We start from the raw sequence: 20935 nt of genomic DNA, 5'->3' as shown, positions 1-20935 counted from the left end.
ATTTGGTCCCTTGGTAAACTGAAATGATTGTAATGTCCTTCTGATTTATTTTTTATGTTTTTTTCTATTTAATTTAAATGAAAAAGAAAATAATTAATTAATTTGGGCCCACATCTCTCTCTCTCTCTAGAAAAAAACCCACGTATCTTCTTCTCCCCACCTCACATATAATTCAAAGCCATTAAAAATCAGATTAGCAAAAAGGATGATACGAAAGTAACGAAATTGGTGGTGTGTTGGGGCGAATGAAAGTATAGAGGGTTCTTGATGGGTGATTTCAGAAGGAGGCGGTGAGAGGGGATGTAAGTCCAAGATGAAGAACGGGATTACGACATCAGAGAGGGTCGTTGATTTGGACCTGGAAGACGAGAAAGATACGACAGGAATGTATAGAAGACAATAAAAAACATCACTCCTCCATTACTAGCAGCTGCTTCATCTTCATCCAGTGGCAACCTCTCCGGTGAGATCTTAAAAGGTATTCTGGTGATCTGCTCCGATTGATTCAGGGGTAAAAGGATAAATCGAGATGCACCTGTTATGTGTTCAAGAACTGATCATAACCTAAATAAAAAATCAAAGTTGCAGGTGGTTGAGGAAGATGACGATGGACCACGAAAAGAACCAAACCCACTAGAGCGTTGTGAAACTGGAGCCGGAACCTTGTGAAGGGTTTCTGCAACAAGAGAATTTCTCAACAGAGATAATTGGGAGCATTTCGCTGAGGATTTACAACCGACTGTTAAGATTTGTGTTGATAGTCTGAGGTCGAGTTATGGAGGAATTAGAATGACGGGTTTCTTGTGAAGGAACAGGCGTTGCTGTAATCGGATTGCTGGAAATACCATTTAGCTCATATTTAGTTTCTGTTTATGTGTTTCTGATTGAGTTATGATCGATGTTTATGTAGGGATTCAGAAAAGTGGATCCGGATCGACGGGAGGAAGAACAAGTGAAGAGGAGTGTGTTTTTGATTAGAGAGAGAGAGAGAGGTGGGCCCCTCTTTTTTTAATAATTAAAATAACTATTAAATTTAAAAAATTGAAAGAAAAATGAAAAATAAATACCCTAAGGGTATTATAGTCATTTCACTATTTGGAGGGACCAAAAACGCAACGAATCTAGCTTAAAAGGACCATCAATCCAAAAAAGCCGTGGTTTGGATTAAAACCCAAAAATTGAATATACATTTTTGCAATTTTGTCATATTATTATTATTTTGACAACATCCCTAAAAAGAAATTCACCATAGGTCGGACCGATCCCATTTGGGGGCCTTTCGCAACTTGGTCTTTTGCATGCTCAGTTCTCAGTCACACACAGTGTGAACTAAACGACGGTTTATTGATCCCAAATTCCAAGTGCGGAATCTCACGCCACTGATATCCATCGTCTACTGCCGCGGTACTTCTCTCTGCGCCTCCCTGTTAATCACGATGAGGACATGGGAGAATTCCGAAGCTCCAGTATTTTGAAAACGATGAAGAGGAAGTGTAGGGTTTGGTGGCCTGCTCATCTCTCCCCAACAACCCAACCACAGTCTTCCACCTTCTTGTTCGGTTGGTTCGTTACATCGTCTTCTTCTTCCTCTGCTTCTGTTCCTCTAGAAGTTATCGTAGCATTTTTAATCGATGAAGCTGCCTTCTCTTCTGTCGGATCTGATCTCGAGGTATCAAATACTTTTCAACTCCTTTTTGTTGAGAATTCTCCGTTACAATGCTAGGTTTATCTTTGTATGAACAGAGTTACGCACATTGATTCATTTTCTCGGTTGTGGTCGGAACAATTGAGTGGATAAACCTCTTCCCGACAATGAGAATGACACTACTTATCAGTTCTAGATTTCTTATACACAATTAGGTCATATGTACCCTTCTTTGGGCACGAAACTGAATCATTTTGTAAATCGAAATCGGGAAAGCAATGCCGCTAATCTCTCTTAGCAATTTATCGCGCTCTTAATAGTGATCGAATGTGGAACAAGTACATTAGGAAACTGATAATAAACTCAAGAATTTGACCTAGAATTAACGACTCTGCTCTAAAATCTAAATTGGACCCAATTTCAGATGGAAGAATTGGACCTTGTACACCTTAAAATGCACTTAAACTTGGTATTTGTTTGACGCTAAAACAACTGTTTCATACTTATCTTCTTGATTAGGGGATACTTCACAAGATAAATAAAAGAATGCCAACATCTTTACAAAATAGATGTGGGCTCTCTATGCTTGGTTATTGTTCAGCAAGCTCTTCTAGCAATGGTCATTTGGGTCAACAATCTGAACAAATTATATCAGAGGATAAAGGTAGACACCAGATCTGTGGATGCCATAAAGTTGATGGATTGCTACAACACTATAAAGATTTCACAAAAAGCGATTCAATCCCACTTGTATGTGGCTCTTATATCCACACCAGTAGAAAATTGGGATGGATTCCTAAATTACATCACATACATTGGAATGAGCAAGTTGTTTCCAATCTTGATCTCCACGTATGTAAGTCATGAAGACCTTAGCTTCATCATGAACATGTTTGTATCTTGATATTTACTATTTATTGTTCTGAATCAGATAGTAATTTATGGAACTCCTAGATTTGGGTCTCACCATTTCTCCTTGGGCACCCAACATTCTTCTGATCATGCCAAAAAAATTTCAAGAAAACCAAAGTGGGTGGAAGACCTTGACCAAAAGAAGCCTGTTCTTGACTTGGTAAAAAAATAACATGTGATCCATTTCTTTCTTCTCTATATAATTTCACATTTTGCCTAATGTTTATTATTTTTCGTATAGGACACTGTCATTCTTGCCACCAACTGTGCTGCTGCTGCCACCTCATTTTTTGAAGAACAAGTGTCACCTCATAGACCTTCACACTTGTATGTTCTCGTTTTCAAGTTCATCACTTTGATATGGCAACTATTGGCTGTGTTTGTTGCTTCTGTTTCCACATCCGTGTATATAGTTCTCCAGCTACTCCATTTTCTTATAAGCTATGGATTAGAGTCTTTTATATATGTCACATTACACAATTTATTCCCTCACACCTCAAGGAACATTCGTGTCCGATGTTGTCAAATCTTGTATTGGCCAATCTTCCTTCACACAAATGATTCCAGGTAATCTTGACTTGGACATAGTTTTTGTACTTTTTTATTTTTTATTTTTTCTACTTATTATTTGTATGATATTAATTTGTAAGGTCCGGATCATGTGTGGAGTATGCAGAGAAAGCTTCACAACGCAGACATTCCATGTGGTTGAGTGTAGTCATCGACATCCTCTTAGGGAACCTTTTTGGCCTTACATTGCTGACTCATGCAAATTCCGCTTGTTTGACGATTTTGACCTTCACTGGTGATGTTACAAACAACTGGTGGCTCATAAGCTGTGCACGATTAATGGGAAACCCTGCTGGTTTTAAGTTGAACACTGAGCTTGCAGGAGTTCTTGGCACTCTTTCTTTAAATGCAATTCAATTTTGGTCTACAGTATTAGGCTCCATGCGTTTTCTTTTTATTTTTTTAATTAAAGGGTTAGCGATAAGCGGGGTTATTTTTGGCATTACAACCCCTGCTGCATCAACACTTGACTTGATTACTATCTCAACAACACATATTTCAACCCTACATTGGTTAATATCGCTCATTTATTCGAGGCAGATACAGGCAACGACAGCATTGTGGCGCCTTTTCAGGTAGGTAATTGACAATTTGACATGATTACCCTTGAATGGTTTTGAATTTGTTTTGAATTGTATGACAGGGGGCAAAAATGGAATCCGCTTCGTGAGAGGTTAGATAGCTATGATTACACAGTGGAACAGCATATTGTTGGGTCTCTGTTGTTTACTCCACTTCTGCTTGTGCTACCAACTACTTCAGCTTTTTATATGTCGTTTACTATTATGTATACGACAATTGGGTTTATATTGATGATTATTGAGGTTGCTATATCTGTAATCCATGCTACTCCCTACACCAAAATCTTCCTTTGGTTGCTGAGACCAAGCAGATTCCCATGTGGGATTTGGTTTCAGATATTTTCTGTTGATTTAAAGGAAAGTGTTGGATCAGATGTTTTGGTCTCATCTCTTCATAGTTATTCTTATAGTCTAGGTAAGATTTTGCATTCTATGTTTTCTTTGATGTATCTCATTTAAATCTTTTAAAATTGTTACAATGTATCTATCTTACACGAACTTGTTTGGGTACTCACTCAGGAGAATTGGTGAAGCCACACTTTAGTTACCTACGTTCTGCTGTTTCAAGATCATCAATTAGCTCATCAGTGTATGGAGTTTTCAGTGGAAGAAGGTGAGTTTTTATAATCATCATTTCCGCTTAATCAGATATATTTTTATTATTTTTTGACTAAGTAACTAAGTTATTAGAAATATATAGAATAAAAATGAATATACAAATTAAAACAACAAAACCCAAATCCCATAACAAGACGAGGTTCTTACCTCCATCCGAGGATAGAGAGGTTGCTTCCATAAAAGCATTTCCAAAATTATTTTCATTTAACCCCCCTTAATTAATATATTACTTTTTAGACCTTCAAATACCATGCTTTTATGTCAATGTCACGTTGTAGTTTTTCTTTCTTAAATTTGAGGTGTGCTTGAAAATAACAAATTAGACGAGGGGGATTTATAATGTAGATGAAGATAGATTATTGAGTCTTTTAGGAAAAAAGTGTTTAAAAAGGTGTATGTATTGGTGATAATAAGGTAAGTGGGAAAAGTAAAAAGAGTTGACCATTGACCATTGTATTGTAATGTTTTTGGTTATTTAAACAGTTTGTCTTCTGCGCTATACAAGCTTCCAGTTGCACCTGGTGCGGGTGTTGATGGGAAAATGCCATGGATGTGGATCCCATTGAAGGAATATTGGAGGCTTTGTTATGATGCTGTCTTTGCATATGTTAAATGTTAAATGTTTGATGGGAATTTTGTATATGTTTGGTTTTATCAGGAGGAGGATTAGGTAGGAGTAGTAGACAAGTTGAGGAATATGGTTTTATTGTTGTGTGTGTGCGTGTGATCTGATGAAATTTTGGTATGTATGTATTCAATTGTCATCATGTCAGATTGTGTAATCTTGGTATCAATTCACTTATGAAATTTTGTTTTATTATTATGAATTCACATAGATTTGCAAAATGTGTAAATTGTTATTTTATGAGCCAGCCTCTAGGTTGTTTTTGTGGGATGGTATATTTTATGCTTGCATTTGCATAGATGTTCAAGAGGATTTGTGTTTCCAAGCAGATGATCTTGGCAAAGAATTGGTACTTAAAAAAATATTTTGAGTGTGTAGTTTTGTTGGAATCATGTCGGTATGCAATCTTCAATAATGGGTTCCAACATCAAGAAACCTTGTGATGTTCTACAAGACACACGTTGGATATCGTTCAGGGGTTTTGTTTTCTGCATTTCAAGTTTCAACTTTGCATGTAAAAAGTCTGGATTGAATTAGTGTCTTCTTTCATAGCCGAGTTGACTCAGTTATCTGAAAATTTCAAGAAACATCAGTTTGTTTTGGTTGCATGTTATTTGGTAAGATATAGAGAGGCCAAATGCGTGAAAGAAATCATGGCCTGGAAAACCTCAAACTTAAAGATAAACATGAGATGATTAAGGAAGAAATCAGTGTTTGTGTGTCTTTGATTAAAAAACAAACTAATGGTTGGTTGGTTGGTTTTATCATGTTATTTATTGTTTTATTTACAACCTTCCATTTGCTCACGGTGCTGTATTTCCTCCCAAATTTGTACTACAACTTATTAGCACATTGTTAAAAATATTATTATGAGCTGAATTATATTTGTTAAGAGGAAAATAACATCTTTTCATGGAGGTTTTAAGACACTGGACTACATGCTATCTTCTTCTTCATCATCAAAAACCCTAAAACAATTCCTCAATCTTCTTCATCAAAACTCTAAAATCAAACCAAATCCCAGAAAGCAAACTAAAACTTAAGTCTTTAAACATCCATTAGCGACTTTTAGATGAAATTTTCAACTTATCCTTAATAATTTCATGTCTCTAACTTTTTAAACGTTAATTAAGGATCATTAAATTTACAATATACACAATTTCTTATGTCAATAAGGATCATTAAATTTACATTTTCAAGTTGAATACAAGACCCAAGTGGCTACTAATGAAAATTTATCCTCTGTTTAAAAGTGTAACACACTCACCTTAGACCATAGATAGGATGAATAAATAAGACCTATGTCACACCATACTCTGCAAGAATCCCCCTTAAAAATCCATCAGGAACAATCCCTTCTTTAACCATAAGCCTATACATCAACACAGCATCACCTAATCTCCCAACCTTACAATAACCATGAATCAAAATAGCATACACTATAACATCTGGCAACAACCTCCTCCTCAAAGCACCATGAAACACCATTAATGCTTCCTCCATCGACCCCCGTTTGCAAAGCCCATCAATCAATACACTGTAACTTACAATATTCGGACAAACCTCATTCCTAACCATCAATTCATGCAACTCAAGAGCAGTTTCCATTTCCAACATCTTGAAATACCCATCAATCAAACTGCTGTATGTCACCACATTAGGTTCCAAACCTTGTTCCAACATGACTAAAAACATCGACATTGCATCTTCAACTTTACCTTCTTTACAATATCCATCAATCAAGATTGTGTAAGTAACAACATTCGCTTTCTTTTTCATCTCTTTGTAAAAAACTTCAACAGCTTCATTCAACATTTTTAACGAACAATATCCGCTCATTATCGTGTTGTAAGTCACAATATCCGGTTCCGGTCCGTATGCCCGAACCTGCCCGAAAATCTCCAGTGCCTTTTGTAACTGCCCGGTTTTGAAAAAACCGTTAATCAGAATGTTGTAAACATCGATATCAGGTTTTACTCCGTTTTTCAGCATCATTTCAAGAATCCATAACCCGATAAAAACATTATTTTCTTTACAAAATCCGTCTATAAGTACGCTATATGTAACACGATCTGGAAGAAGACCCGTTTTCAGGGCTTGATAGAACAAAATCAAAGCTTCGGGTAGCCTTCCGGTTTCGATTGTTGCTTTGATGAGAATCGTGTAAGTGACTATATCAGGTTTTAAATTATACGTACCCATCTTCATGTACAACTTCACAGCTTCCTTCATTAGATTCAATTTACAAAAACCATCAATTAAAGTGTTATACGCAACTATACCATGTTTTAAATCACTTTTGTAGAAGAATCGAATAGCATCATGCATCCGACCTTGTTTTGTGAGACCATTTATAAGCACACTATATACCGTTTCATCTGGTGTATAACCACATGTTACCATTTCATCATATAACCAGAAGCCATATCTCAAATTCCCAGATTTACACATGCCATCAATAAGACTAGTGTAAACTAGAACGGATGGGTGAAGACCTTGTTTCAAAATTTGACCAAAAATGGCAACACCCTCATCAAGATTCCCAATTTGACACAATCCGTTTATAAGAATCCCATATGTAACTACACTCGGTTTAATCCCTCCATCGAGCATCTTTTTATAAACATCAAAACCCTTTTGTAAATTTCCCTTTTTTACATATGCATCTATTATGGAGCTAAGAACCACCACATCCAAGATGATGCCTTTATCTAATGCCACCAAGATTACTTGATACCCTTCATCCAATTTTCCTGCCCTAAAAAGACCATCAACCAAGATACTGTATACAACTAGATCAGGAGTGATTCCTATTACTAGCATCATATCATAGAGTTGAAATGCCTCTTTTAATTTTGTTTCTTTGCAATATGCTTTCATTAATGTGCTAAATGTCACTACTGTTGGGATTGGACCTATTTCTGTCATCAATGACAAGAAGTCGTTAGCGACGCCTAAACATTTGTCGTTGCAAAGACCTTTCATGATCTTATTACAAGTGACTACATTGGGCACAAGCCCTCTTTCAATGATAGCTTTATGGAATTCAAATCCAAAATTAGCATCACCTTTCTTGAAGAAACCACCCATAACATAACCATATAGATTTGGACACAAATCATTGTTTTCTCTAGTTTCATTAGCTATTTCCTGGTATACATTCAGTATAATGTCAATCCTGTTCATATCAACTAAAGAATTCATCATTCTCATCAAAGCATATGGTGAGATAGATATAACCATTTTTGACATCTGAAAAAACAACTCAACTGCCCTATCAATGTTCCCAATTCGACAATAGTTATCGACCAAGAAGCTATAGACAGTACTAGCGTTTGATTGATAACTCGTCAGACCCATGTGGAAAGCGTGAAAACAATCAAAATCCCTAAACCTTTCAGTCATTTTATCAAACACCCCGCGTGCGTCATCAAACATTCGTTTTTGTAGCAACAAATGGATTAGGCTACAGAAAGATTCAAGGTTATGATGAGTGAACCCTAGATGACGCTCAGACCACTCGAAGAAACTGATTGCTAAATCGGGTGTTGCGCGTAGACCAAAAAGAATGGGCTCTACTTCATGGGGTCTCAAATTAGAGATAGAAGAATGGTTTAACAGGTGCTGATCGTGGTCTTTTTGTCGAAATGATGTTATTATGTGGCTAATTAACTGTGTTCGTGATGATGGTGGTGATGTAGAGCGGAACCGCGTTGATGAAAATGCAAGGGAATTGAAGGATGGTATGAATTTGAGGAGGTGAGCGAGTGTTACCTTGGTGAACGATGATGAGTGAGAATGTGCAGAAAAGAGCATTATATGTTTGAAACTTGGGAAGACGAAGATAGTTCCATACAGTGAGCTCGAAACCCCTGTGTGTAGAGAGGTTTATGAGCATCAGGCAGGGTTTTAGGATCTCAGCTCAATTCATCTAAAGTGATATAAACGATGATCCCGCAACCCCGCACAACCGGACCTAAATAGTCAAATTATCGAAAAAAATGTATTTCTTATTATCACATTATTAGTTAAAAAAAAGGGATAATGACTTAAAAGGGTAATGTATTTTTTGATTTGTACACATTTAGTCACTGAGTTTTTTTTTCGTCCACATTTACCCCTTCAACTTGTTAAACTGTACACATTCAGTCCTTAATGACCGGCTACTTCAGGTTAGCCGGTAAAAATGACTTAATAGGGTAATATATTTCTCACTTTGTACACATTTAGTCCTTAATATTTGTGTACACATTTAGTCCTTATTTTATTATTATTATTATTATATTATTATTATTATATTAAAGTTATGAAGAAAAGTAACAGTAAACTTGCCCATTTTTTTATCAATTTTGGTCCCCATACTTATGTTGGTTATTTCTACCAATGTATTTGTCATTTTTTTATTTTTATTTTTCTTCCATTGTTGTTTTTTTGTTAAAGCTGCTTCCTGTCAAATGTTTATGGTTTCCACGTGTAATTATCTACATTGGGATGGACACGTGTTTCTGTTTTCGAACGTATGTCCAGCTCCACCGCCTTTGACTGCTTTCAAACTTTGACATATTCTCGATTCTTCTTCAGTTTTTCTAGTCGTACCATCTCGGATAAACATTCACATTTTCTTCCTTCTTCTATCTAAAAAATTGTTCATTAATCTTCCAAAATCCTTTCATCCTTTCCACTTCCCACCTCTTGCCTCCGACCCAACCTTCTCCTCTTTCCTCAACAATTCAACGTATTTCTTTCACTGTCGGTCACTTATAGATTTGGACCGATCGGATACCACCGATTGGAACTGTGTCTGCAACGACTTATAGCCCTAAACATAGAGGGAAACATCGACTGCGATGTACTCCAAGTCTGACGATCGCCAACTTTAATCTCGACTATTCGGAGTGATCAATGGTCCGCGCCTGAACGTTCTTCTTCCACGGATTCCATCATCGTACTAAACAAACTGCAGGTTCCAGTCCGATTTCACATTTCACAGTTCTCTTTCTGTAAGCTCTACACCTAAAAATGGTTTATCTTCTCAAAATTAGGGCATTCTTTTTTTAGTTGTCGTTAGTTTCTTCATAAGAAGGCACCATTTATGTTTTATAAAATGTTTACAGGCGGAATCTCAATATCATGCAACTTTTTTTTGTTAAAAGGTCATGATATAGCCCTATTGCATTCCAATTTTCAACCTATTATTAATACTGCTTACTTCTTTTTTCTCACTTTTACGGTTTTACCCCTGCAGAACATTCAAAAGATGGTGAAAGATGGTATTGATACATGGGCACCAAAGCTTGTAGTCAAAAGGGCAATTGTTGACTTTCCAGCCACATCCACTTTTAATATATATAATAATGCCAAAATATCAAATATACAGAGCTTGAATTTCAATGATGTATTGGGTTGGACTAATTTACACCAAACTTAACTTAACCTTTCGCAGGTAGAACACAAGAAGTATTTTTCTATTATATTAAGGTTTGTGAAAAGAAGGAGATTGGTAATAAAAGCGGTGGAACGCACATGGATGCCAAAAGTAAGTATCTTGAACTACATTAATTGTTAAAGGTTAATAATAATAGAAATTACTACATTTTGTTCTGAATCTTATGTAGACAGGTAAGTTGATATAACTTCAATTTATGCCTTACAATTTCTAACAAGTTTTTAAAACTTTCTAATGCCATTTTCGGTATTTTAGGGTCAACTGTTAGCTTATGTTAGCTTACAGAAAGTAATATGGAGTGAAAAATAAAAGCAAAGTTGAGGTAATGAGAAAGCAAGAAAGAATACAATAAGAGAGGTAATGGAATTGGCCTTAAAAGTCGCAAGAAAGATTACAATAAGAGAGATGCTTGCAGCTTATGTTGTCATACCAATGTACCAATATGGCTTGCAGTTGTTCCATATGTTTTATGGATCTACCATTTAAATACTTTTATAACATACAGAGCGAGAGTCGACGTGGTTGGGCACTTACCTACAAAGCTTTTTAGTAGAACTCTGGAGGATGCAATCCCCACGTATCTGAAACAGCTTCAGCAACAGAAAAGCAACATATCATTCCTTCAGTTTTCTTAATTTTCATAATCTATTATAAAATGTAGACTTGAATAATGCATTGTATTTACATAATATGTGGCCTTTTCATGTAGGGTTTAGATGGGGTTGGTGTACAAATGAATTTAAATTGAATGCAAAAAAATAATATTTTATGCACTTAAATTTCTTCAGTTAATAACATGCATGCATTGAGAGCACATATGCTATGATCCAAGGTCTTGATATCCCGAGCGTTGCCCTTCTTTGTGAAGCTGATGTGATTGGTAAGAACTAATTGATCCATTACCGAAAGTGTGTGTACTGTTGATTTGTAGGTATACGAATACTAATACTCAACTGATTTTTAGAAAATTGTATTAAAACATTGTCCATATTTTTATACTGCTTATGTTTGTTTTATAGGGTCTTCGTATTGGCCATAACCTAGCCTTACCCATTGCTTTATTTAATATTCGAGAGGTAATACTTTACTTTTTTTTAACAGGGTGTTGCTGCCGCACTTGCTATTTACTTTGCAACACAAAAGGGTCATTATATTATAGCATACTACATTATATTTGTGTATTTGTAAATAGGCGAAACGTAGACAATAGCAACATACTTTACTGTATCTACCAATTAGAACAATGTACTATACTTCCACACAAAAACGACACCTTCCGACCCCCGCAACGCGAGGGTCACCTTTCTAGTTATTATTATTATTATTATTGCAAAATAAGTCATTTTTGTGTTCTGATCTCGACTACTTGGTTGCTTAGGTCATGTGTTCTAAACGTCATAATTCTTCATACGATCTCGGATTTTAACGATCTTTATATCAATGCGAACGATCTTTATATCAATGCGTTCGTATTTTAGTCTACTACAACTTTTATTTAGATTACTCCCATTAAAAAATAATATATTTTTACTTACGGTTTTTATATCCATATGCAGGGGCGGATTTAGCCTAGTCCCGATGTTGCACCGGCAACAACTGTTTTTTTTTCCGCAGTGGAAAATTTTATGATTTTTTTTCGTTTATAGCTATTTTTCATGTATCAGCAACACCTATTTCATCTCGACAACACTTACTATGTATTCTTGCGTCTGCCCATGTCTATACGTTTTTATGAATGCATGTATGGATGTTTTTAAAAAAAATCATAAATAAAAATATATTACATTTTAACGGGAGTAACTTAATGAAAAAATGAACACGTGGATATAAAGATCGTTAAGAAGTTATGACGTTGAGAATACAAGACCTAAGCCAAACCACAAGACCTACGCAACCAAGTAGTCGAGATCATGTTGGACATAAACATCAACAACCCCAAACAACTCATCAATGATTGTTCCACGTAAGATGTCGTGAGAAAAACCTAAATAAATCATTTATAAGTACTGAGTGAGTACAAAAAAAGGACTTATTTGAAACAAAAAAATGTTAATGACTAAATATGTACAAAAATATTAAGGACTAAATGTGTACAAAATGAAAAATATATTACCCTATTAAGTCATTTTTCTCGGCTAACCTGAATTAAACGGTCATAAGGACTGAGTGTGTACAGTTTAACAAGTTAAGGGGGTAAATGAGGACGAAAAAAAACTCAGTGACCAAATGTGTACAAATCGAAAAATACATTACCCTTTTAAGTCATTATCCCTTAAAAAAAGTTAAAATTGACAATTTTAAGTTTTTAACTCTTTTACATACAAAAAAAAAATATTAAATTATTTTTAACCATTTTAAAAAGTCATTTTTCTTCATATATGCAGTTTTAATATAAGTGTAAAAAAAATCTGCAATGGTACGATTCTAATCTCCCTTTCTTGTTTCTAATCTCCCTTTCTTGTTACTGTATGTACTACGGTTTACAAATTTAAGATTCATATCCTAAACATTATTATACAGTACTACATAAATTGAATTATCAAAGTGGTCGATATAATTAATTAGGTGATGAAAATATAATCATGTACTTACATCATAATAAATCATCATTAGCACTTTCGAGTATGTATATTAATTTTGTTAATTGTAATATATAAAGGAACAAGGAGGGAAGGGGAGATGAGAACCTTGTTATTGGTTGGGTAGTCAATATACCACACATGTATCGAATACACAACCTAAAATATCTTAAGACTCAATTAATTTACTTTTTGTTCTTCAGCAAACATATATCCTATTCTTTTACATAAACATTATTAGTAGAAGATACGATATGTATAAATTGATCATGGATTGTAATAGGTCACTAGAACTAGATAACCATAGAAAAAGTTTTTTTTATACTATAAAATATTTAATGGTTTATACTAGATCAAAATTGGACAATGAAGAAAAAAAAATTAATGGATAATAAAAAAATTCATTATTTAATTAGAATTGTAAAAACTAGTTAAATCAATAAAATAATGAATTGAGATAATGTTGCAAGATAACAAGGAATAGAGTAAATTACACGAATGGTCCCTATGGTTTGGAGTAATTTGCACGTTTGGTCCCTAACTTATTTTTTTAACTCGGAATGTCCCTACTGTTTGTTTTTGTTACGTGTTTGGTCCCTATTGTTTGTTTTTGGTACGCGCTTGGTCCCTATATTACCTAAAAAGACTATTACTTAAATAGAGAAAAATAATAGGGTAGGTAAGGTAAGATGAGGGTGTGGGGTTAGGGGTGTGTTTATTTAAATAAATTAAAAAATCAAGGGCAAAATAGTCTTTTTTAGGTACGACAGGGACCAAGTGCGTAACAAAAACAAACAGCAGAGACCTTCCGAGTTAAAAAAATAAGTTAGGGACCAAACGCACAAATTATCCTAAACCATAGGGACCATTCATGTAATTTACTCTAAGGAATACAATATCTAGTTTCATGCTTTTTTTAAAGCTACATAATTAATAAATACAATGATCATATACTATATACATTTCTATTTTTTATGGTGATCAATGGTCGTATCAATTTTGTATAACTATATTTTACAATCTAACATCATTTTTGCATATATGTCATATTTTTACAATTGTTTCCTTATTCTAGACGAAGAGATTGATAACATGTATTTGAAGGTATTTTCTTTTGGAAGCAATAACATTGCAAGAAGATGCTTTATGATTTAAATGGAGGAAACCGCGGGAAAGCAACGTTTGTGAATCGATCGAATGGTTTATCGGAATGCTCCCCAGCAGCACCTGTCTCTCTACCAAATACTCCTCCTCGCCGGCCGCCGGATCAAACCCTTGCAACAAGTTCACGCCCAAATCATCCTATCCGGCAAAACCAGCTCTCTTCCGGTTCTCACCAAACTCATCACGTCGGCCTGCGCAGCGGAGGCAATCCTCTACACCCGCCAACTCCTCTTCTCCATCGCCAACCCTGATTCGTTCCTCTTCAGTTCCCTTATTAAAACCTCCACCAAGCACAATTTTCCTGTTGATTCCCTTATCTTTTATCGACACATGTTACTTTGTAATGCAGAGTGGTCAAACCACGCATTCACGGCTGTCATAAAAGCATGCGCTAATTTGTCAGCTCTTGGACTTGGCAGGATTATTCATTGTCATGTGATAGTTAGTGGGTTTGGACTGGATTTGTTCGTTCAGGCTGCTTTGGTTAGTTTTTATTCCAAATGCAATGAGTTGGGTGTCGCCCAAAAAGTGTTTGATGAAATGCCCCAAAGAACTTTGGTTGCCTGGAACTCCATGATATCTGGGTATGAGCAAAATGGACTTGCTGACAAAGCTATCACCTTGTTTTACAAGATGCGGGATTCAGGTGTTGAGTTTGATTTAGTAACTCTGGTGAGTGTGTTATCTGCATGTTCTCAGCTAGGGGATCTCAGTTTGGGATGCTGGATTCATGAGTACATCAGTTCTAATTTACATGTAAACACTACAATAGCCACCTCATTGATCAACATGTATGGTAGATGTGGAGATGTAATCAAAGCAAGAGAAGTATTCAACTCCTTGAATCAACAAAATGTTGTAACTTGGACATCAATGATATCCACCTATGGAATGAACGGATATGGCAAGAAAGCAATGGAAATCTTTGATCTTATGAAACTCCACGGCCCACCTCCCAATTCTATCACATTCATTGCTGTTCTATCAGCATGTGCCCATGGTGGACTAGTATCTGAAGGTCAACTAGCTTACACTAGCATGATTCAAGATTACAAATTAGTCCCTAAAATGGAGCATCATGTTTCCATGGTTGATATGCTTGGACGTGCAGGACTACTAAACAAAGCATATCAACATATTCAAGATATGAATCATCTCAAGCCTGGAGCAGCTATATGGACAGCCATGTTAGGAGCTTGCAAGATGCATAAAAACGTCAATCTTGGTGTAATAGCAGCTGAGAATCTTTTAGCTATTGAACCTCAGCATCCTGGCCATTATGTTTTACTTTCAAATATATACGCAATGGCTGGGCAAATGGACCGAGTAGAAATGATTAGAAATGTGATGATTCAAAAGGGATTAAAGAAACAAGTTGGATATGCCACAATAGAAGTTGATCACAGAACATATCTGTTTACTATGGGTGACAAATCCCACCCTGAAACAGTTGCAATTTACAGGTATTTAGATGAGTTGATGGAGAGGTGTAGGGAGGTAGGTTATACACCAGCATCTGAATCTGTAATGCATGAGTTAGAAGAGGAGGAGAGAGTGTATGCTCTTAGATATCATAGTGAGAAGATTGCATTAGCATTTGGGCTGTTGAAAACAGGACATGGATCGATTATAAGAATCGGGAAGAATCTTAGGGTTTGTGAAGATTGTCACATAGCTATCAAGTTTATTTCTGTTGTGACCAAAAGAAAGATTATTGTTCGTGATAAGCTTCGGTTTCATCATTTTGAAAATGGTATTTGCTCCTGTTTGGATTACTGGTGATGGGTTCTATCAAACACCTCAACATGGAGTGTTAACAGTTATTGTTATAAAAATAGTGTAATATTTTCTACACCAAAAAGAATATTCATCATTCAAGAATCAAGATTTTGCTTTTCTTCCACATATCTAAAAAAGAGCAAAATTGCACAAGTTGGAAATAGTCTTATTTAACTTAAAAATACAACAATTTATTGAGTGGGAAAAACAACCAGCTTTCCCACTTCAATCACAAAACTAACAAATTCTAATAACTAAAGAACATTCAAAGAAAGATAAAGTGTTGTAAAACTGTCTTCAAGCAATTGCAAATTTGCAATAGTTACCCACCTTCCACCTAGTAGATTTCATCATCAGGTATCTCGGGGTTCAAGAATTTTGCAGGATCTTTGCTAATTGCATCATAACTGAGTGTAGGTTTAACTCGATCAGGGACAGGTTCAAGTGGGATAATGCTATCTTCATCAATAACCCCATCAATTATTCCATATTCAACTGCTTCAATTGGAGACATGTATCGATCCCTATCAATGTCTTTCTGAACTTGTTCATAAGATCTCCCAGTGGACTCTGCTATGATTCTTGTCACATTATCTTTGTTATGCATCATTTCCCGAGCTTGAATTTCAACATCTATTGCTTGCCCACTAGCACCTCCAAGCGGTTGATGAATCATAATTCTTGTATTGGGCATTGCAAGTCGCTTACCTTTAGTTCCACCACCAAGAACTATGGAAGCTGTTGATGCTGATATGCCCAGTGCAATTGTTGACACATCAGCCCTCACTAGCTTCAACACATCATAAATCGCCATAGATGCACTGTTTCAAAACAACCATGTTGGCCATGCGTAATTTGAACATACGAATCAATCCACAAGTTTGAAAATTGATATGATATACAAACATTGGAACCTAACCTTGGTGTATAAAATCAGAAATTTTGATATCAAAAGGATTAATATTAGGCTTCAAATAGAAATAAAAAGGATGTAAACGGAGTACCTGAGGGAACCTCCGGTAGAATTGATGAAAAGCCTGATATCTTTAGAAGGGTCTTGAGCATCTAACAAAAGGAGCTGACTAATTATAGCATCGGCGACGAAATCATCAATTTGAGTCCCTAAGAACACAATCCTTTCTCTTAATAAGAGCCCCATCGCGTCCGCTTCGGCGCCTCTCATCGCCGTCTCCGGAGACTGTGGCGAAGAAGCTGAAAAACCGAGCGCTGGTTTGAAGTCAAATCCTAGGGTTTGGGGAGAGGACCCAATTGAACATTTGACGGATTTTTGCGGTAGTACTAGACGGCGGAGAGAAAGGGGTTGAGAGGGTTTTGTGGGAATAAACTGGCGGAGATTGGAAAAGGATGAAGAAGGGGGGTAGCAAGGCGAGGGAGTCGAGAAGGAGAGCAACTCCATTGTAGATAATGGCGATGTTCTTTGCTTCTTCCCTTTGAAGAGTTAAGTTAGCGAGCGGTATGAAAACACAAGGACTGTAGCTTGTTGTTGTAGGATTTCTATTTTTCTCCTAAAATAAAATCAAAATGAGGAGAAAAATGTAAACCTCAATTAATAACCATCATTATTTTTTTGTTTTAATAATTATAAACTAGATATAACCCGGGAACGCATAAAAACATACAAATGTCTTAAGATATCGCATAATAATTAAAAAAGAAATTAGTTATTGGTATTATTCAAATGTGTAGAAAAGATACATTGAAATCGATAAATATCTATAATTGTTTAAGGACCTCTTTGTATACAACATTTTTTTATTTTATTAGTTGAATTACTCTTTCTCATCACATATGGTTATGATATTGTTATATAAACATAAGTATTCTAATTAGACGTTTTTCCATAATAAGGTTACTTAATTTAAGTCTATATTGACAACCAATATACAGTTTTTTTCATTGCATTAAATATTGACAACTATTTCATTTATTCAAATAAAGTCATAGAGTATAATTTATGGAATGTTAAATGTTATATGGATTTAATTTTAGTATATCATCAATGAAAATTCTTTTCTAAATCATGATTGGTTTATTTTAAATTTATTATGAATATAAGTGTTAGTTTTTATGTTTGTTCTTATTTATTTGGTGTTTGCAAGAACTTTGCATTAGTCTTCGCACAACTTTGAATAATTTTAGTATATCATCAATGTAATTTGGTATATCTTTCAATTATATAAAATATCAAATAATGACATTTCATTACTATTGTGATAATTTAGTTTATATATTACATTTTTACTAATCTTAACGATCTTATTTTTTTCTAACAATCGTAACGTTTTTACTAATTGTACTTACAAATCTCCTAATATTTATAATGTTTATCTTACTTTATAATTTTTCATAACTATACTATTTTCAAGATTGACTATCTTAATAGTTTTTTTTCTTTTTCAGTCTATTCAAATTTATATTTCATTGTACAACATCATCGTTTGTATGTATTCTAAAATTTCATTTTAAAAATGCTTAATGTTTACATCTTGATATTTTTTAATAAACTCGTGTAATAATTATGGAATATATATCTTGTTTGAATTAACATTTACTTCTTTCACTAAATTAAATTCCTCATTAAACGAGTATATTTTGGAAAGTAATAATTATAATGGGGCAACATTATCTAAGACATAAATGCTTGATATACTTTTGGAGGGAAAAAATCGAGATCGTTAAAAAAATTTATATAAAGAAAATACAAATTTAAATTGGGTGAAATTATGGATGAAAATACTGGCGAAAATTATTTTGGAGGGAATTGTATTTTGTAAACTATAATACTATGACAAATTCGAAATATGTATATTGTTGTATAAATTTATAAATTTTATTGTTTCTATATAAAGATAAAACAAAGTAGGTTGGTATGTTAAACAAAAAAAAATAATTTCAATGAACGTATGTAACTAAAAAAAATGGAATTTGAAGATCAAAATTTAAAACTTAAAAGTATGAAGACATGTGATAAAAAAAATGTGTGAAAGAGCTCTAACCATATTTGACCAATTTGTTAGTGAGAAGATCATAAATGGACCCTCTGATAATTATCAACAAATTATTTACTATATGACAAAATGTGAATTCTATAATTAGTGGATTCGAAATGTTTTAATGCTAAAATAAACATGTATATCGAAGTGTAGATCAACATGTCATTTTAATGCAAATGACATGTTTTATGGAATCATGTAGAAAAATACTTTAGAAAATAAAATGTTTTAAACACATATACTTAACTTAGATCCTGATCAACCAGGTTCATCAACTGTTTCTCCCTTGAATTTTCAATAATCACTTTCATGGTATTAGTCGACACAACATGACCAAGAAAATCAGGAACAAAAAAAATAAACGGTTGTCGTATTATAGATGTGTAATACAATAAATATTTACGTGTAGATAAGGTAGAATGTAAAAATAAAATCTTACCAAATGCAACACGAGTGTCGATATTTCTGGCTATCAAATCCTCGAAGTCACAAAATTATAAGGATCCACCATAACAACAAAATCATTTGATACACGAAATTTGGTTGTTTTGTAGAAATTATTTTTATGCTTATGATCAACCAGCATGTAATCTCCTTCATTTCTGGCCATACCAAAACTATTAATTTCTCTTACAGATCCTTCAACAAAGAGGGATTCAAACGAACTAATGAGATTTTTTTATTGTTGCTTGTATTTTAGTGTCATGTAAGTGGAAAAAAAATTGGTTACGTTTAAAATTTTATAAGTTAAAAGCAACATAATAATAAAAAGAAAAAATTGTACCTACTCGTCAATTAAAATCATGTCGAAGTTGCTGAACATGTTTGGGTTGTTTTTTAAGTTTGCTTCCAAAGCAAGAGTACTTGAACACGAATGTTTCAGGTTTCCTTGGATGCATCGATGTCAGCAACCTTATAAAAGATGATCTCATCGCGATTGTTTTGTGTCATGGGTGTAAAATGAAAGAGAAAACAATTAGAATTAAAAAGAACTTTTATATGAAATAAAAGTGACGTATACAATGTATTTATCTATAAAGAGGTATGATTTATAAAGAGGTATGAAAGCTATTATAGTTGTCAACAAAATTGTTTCCATACTTAATTTCAAAGAATGCATAAATAGATTATATATTATTTCCTATTAAATCAACTTAAAAGTGTAATAGAATCATACCAAAATATTTTAAAATAATACCAAAATTAACCGGATTCTTATGACATAATAATTAAAAAAAATCATAATCATCTCTAATATATAAAAATAACATTTTCCTAACTAGTGTCAATTCCAAAGATAGTTAATTTTTGTTAAAGATACGTAATATATTTTCCTGTTTATTTAAAAAGATCCAGAAAAGTAGATAATCGATTTCATGTGATTTGTGACAAAGAAAATCGAAATATATGAATACATATATTTGATATAAGAACAAAAAATAATCGAAAAGAATATAAAAAGCGAAAGAAGGTACTGGCCTTCTACTGCACAACAACGAAGGTTTGAAGTAGAGAATGATTATGGAAGTTATAAACAATAAGAATGATATTGTAGGAGAATGTTTGAAGAAAAGCAATGATTGAAAATAAGTGTGAGTCGCGGATTCAAAGATGAATCGTTGTAACATCCCCAAACTCACGGCCAGAAAAGACCGGTTTCATTTATGCTTTTAAAATAATTTTCAGAGTAATCCTTTGATTAAAAGAGTTGCGGAGTTTGTCCCCAAAACAATACATGATAAAATAAGGTTTATCAAAGCATTTCTTAAAGAAATGTATTTTCATATATAATCAAAACTCGGGATGTCATGTTCCGATACAGACACAAAAGCATAAACGGCACATTACAAGCCTTACAATAGTTATATGCAACTACTGGCCTATAAACAAAATAACTTGATGATTCATCCATCTTATGCTCTCGCGCCACTACCTGTAATACAAATAAAACTGAGTGGGTCAGACTTGAGAGCCTGGTGAGCATATAGGGTTTTCAACCCAC

The 20935-nt window shown here is 34.3% G+C and overlaps 4 protein-coding genes across 6 annotated transcripts; 2 read left to right on the top strand and 2 right to left on the bottom strand.

Annotated features, from left to right (window-relative positions):
- Positions 1-1267: 1267 nt before the first annotated feature.
- On the top strand, positions 1268-5157 carry LOC145165614 (N-acetylglucosaminyl transferase component family protein / Gpi1 family protein). Of its 3 annotated transcripts, none has more exons than XM_079084376.1 (8): positions 1268-1669; positions 2165-2497; positions 2577-2717; positions 2799-3124; positions 3208-3702; positions 3771-4123; positions 4228-4321; positions 4810-5157. In XM_079084376.1, the coding sequence occupies exons 1-8, from the start codon at positions 1445-1447 to the stop codon at positions 4943-4945; spliced, it is 2103 nt and encodes a 700-aa protein (XP_078940502.1). In that variant the 5' UTR covers positions 1268-1444; the 3' UTR covers positions 4946-5157. The 3 variants fall into 3 exon arrangements, with proteins under 3 accessions (XP_078940502.1, XP_078940501.1, XP_078940503.1); XM_079084375.1 differs by having other exon boundaries at positions 2165-2501; positions 2581-2717; XM_079084377.1 differs by having other exon boundaries at positions 2165-2501.
- A 267-nt stretch (positions 5158-5424) lies between these two features.
- Positions 5425-8882, bottom strand: LOC145165613 (Tetratricopeptide repeat (TPR)-like superfamily protein). Its single transcript, XM_079084374.1, has 2 exons — positions 6219-8882; positions 5425-5521 (listed from the first exon to the last, which is right to left on the bottom strand). Exon 1 carries the CDS (start codon positions 8765-8767, stop codon positions 6251-6253), a length of 2517 nt encoding a protein of 838 aa, XP_078940500.1. The 5' UTR covers positions 8768-8882; the 3' UTR covers positions 5425-5521; positions 6219-6250.
- A 5176-nt stretch (positions 8883-14058) lies between these two features.
- Positions 14059-16025, top strand: LOC145165611 (Pentatricopeptide repeat (PPR) superfamily protein). The gene has a single exon (XM_079084372.1). It carries the CDS (start codon positions 14174-14176, stop codon positions 15920-15922), a length of 1749 nt encoding a protein of 582 aa, XP_078940498.1. The 5' UTR covers positions 14059-14173; the 3' UTR covers positions 15923-16025.
- Positions 16026-16064: 39 nt separating this feature from the next.
- Positions 16065-17419, bottom strand: LOC145165612 (ATP-dependent Clp protease proteolytic subunit 4, chloroplastic-like). Its single transcript, XM_079084373.1, has 2 exons — positions 16924-17419; positions 16065-16740 (listed from the first exon to the last, which is right to left on the bottom strand). The coding sequence occupies exons 1-2, from the start codon at positions 17334-17336 to the stop codon at positions 16257-16259; spliced, it is 897 nt and encodes a 298-aa protein (XP_078940499.1). The 5' UTR covers positions 17337-17419; the 3' UTR covers positions 16065-16256.
- Between the last annotated feature and the right edge of the window lie 3516 nt (positions 17420-20935).

Source organism: Lactuca virosa, chromosome 3 (assembly GCF_052849685.1).
Source record: "Lactuca virosa cultivar CGN04683 chromosome 3, Lactuca_virosa_CGN04683_v6, whole genome shotgun sequence".
NCBI classification, from domain to species: domain Eukaryota; kingdom Viridiplantae; phylum Streptophyta; class Magnoliopsida; order Asterales; family Asteraceae; genus Lactuca; species Lactuca virosa.
Note: the sequence above shows the minus strand (reverse complement) of the source record. Positions and strands in the feature narration are given on the sequence as shown.

Bases quoted from the DNA above. Each gene is read 5' to 3' on its own strand.
- LOC145165614 (XM_079084376.1), top strand. From the start codon at position 1,445: ATGGGAGAATTCCGAAGCTCCAGTATTTTGAAAACGATGAAGAGGAAG. The intron at 2,498-2,576 runs GTATGTAAGTCA...GTTCTGAATCAG, and splicing joins TTTCCAATCTTGATCTCCAC to ATAGTAATTTATGGAACTCC. The intron at 3,703-3,770 runs GTAGGTAATTGA...ATTGTATGACAG, and splicing joins GCATTGTGGCGCCTTTTCAG to GGGGCAAAAATGGAATCCGC.
- LOC145165613 (XM_079084374.1), bottom strand. From the start codon at position 8,767: ATGCTCTTTTCTGCACATTCTCACTCATCATCGTTCACCAAGGTAACA.
- LOC145165611 (XM_079084372.1), top strand. From the start codon at position 14,174: ATGGTTTATCGGAATGCTCCCCAGCAGCACCTGTCTCTCTACCAAATA.
- LOC145165612 (XM_079084373.1), bottom strand. From the start codon at position 17,336: ATGGAGTTGCTCTCCTTCTCGACTCCCTCGCCTTGCTACCCCCCTTCT. The intron at 16,741-16,923 runs GTACTCCGTTTA...GTTTTGAAACAG, and splicing joins TCTACCGGAGGTTCCCTCAG to TGCATCTATGGCGATTTATG.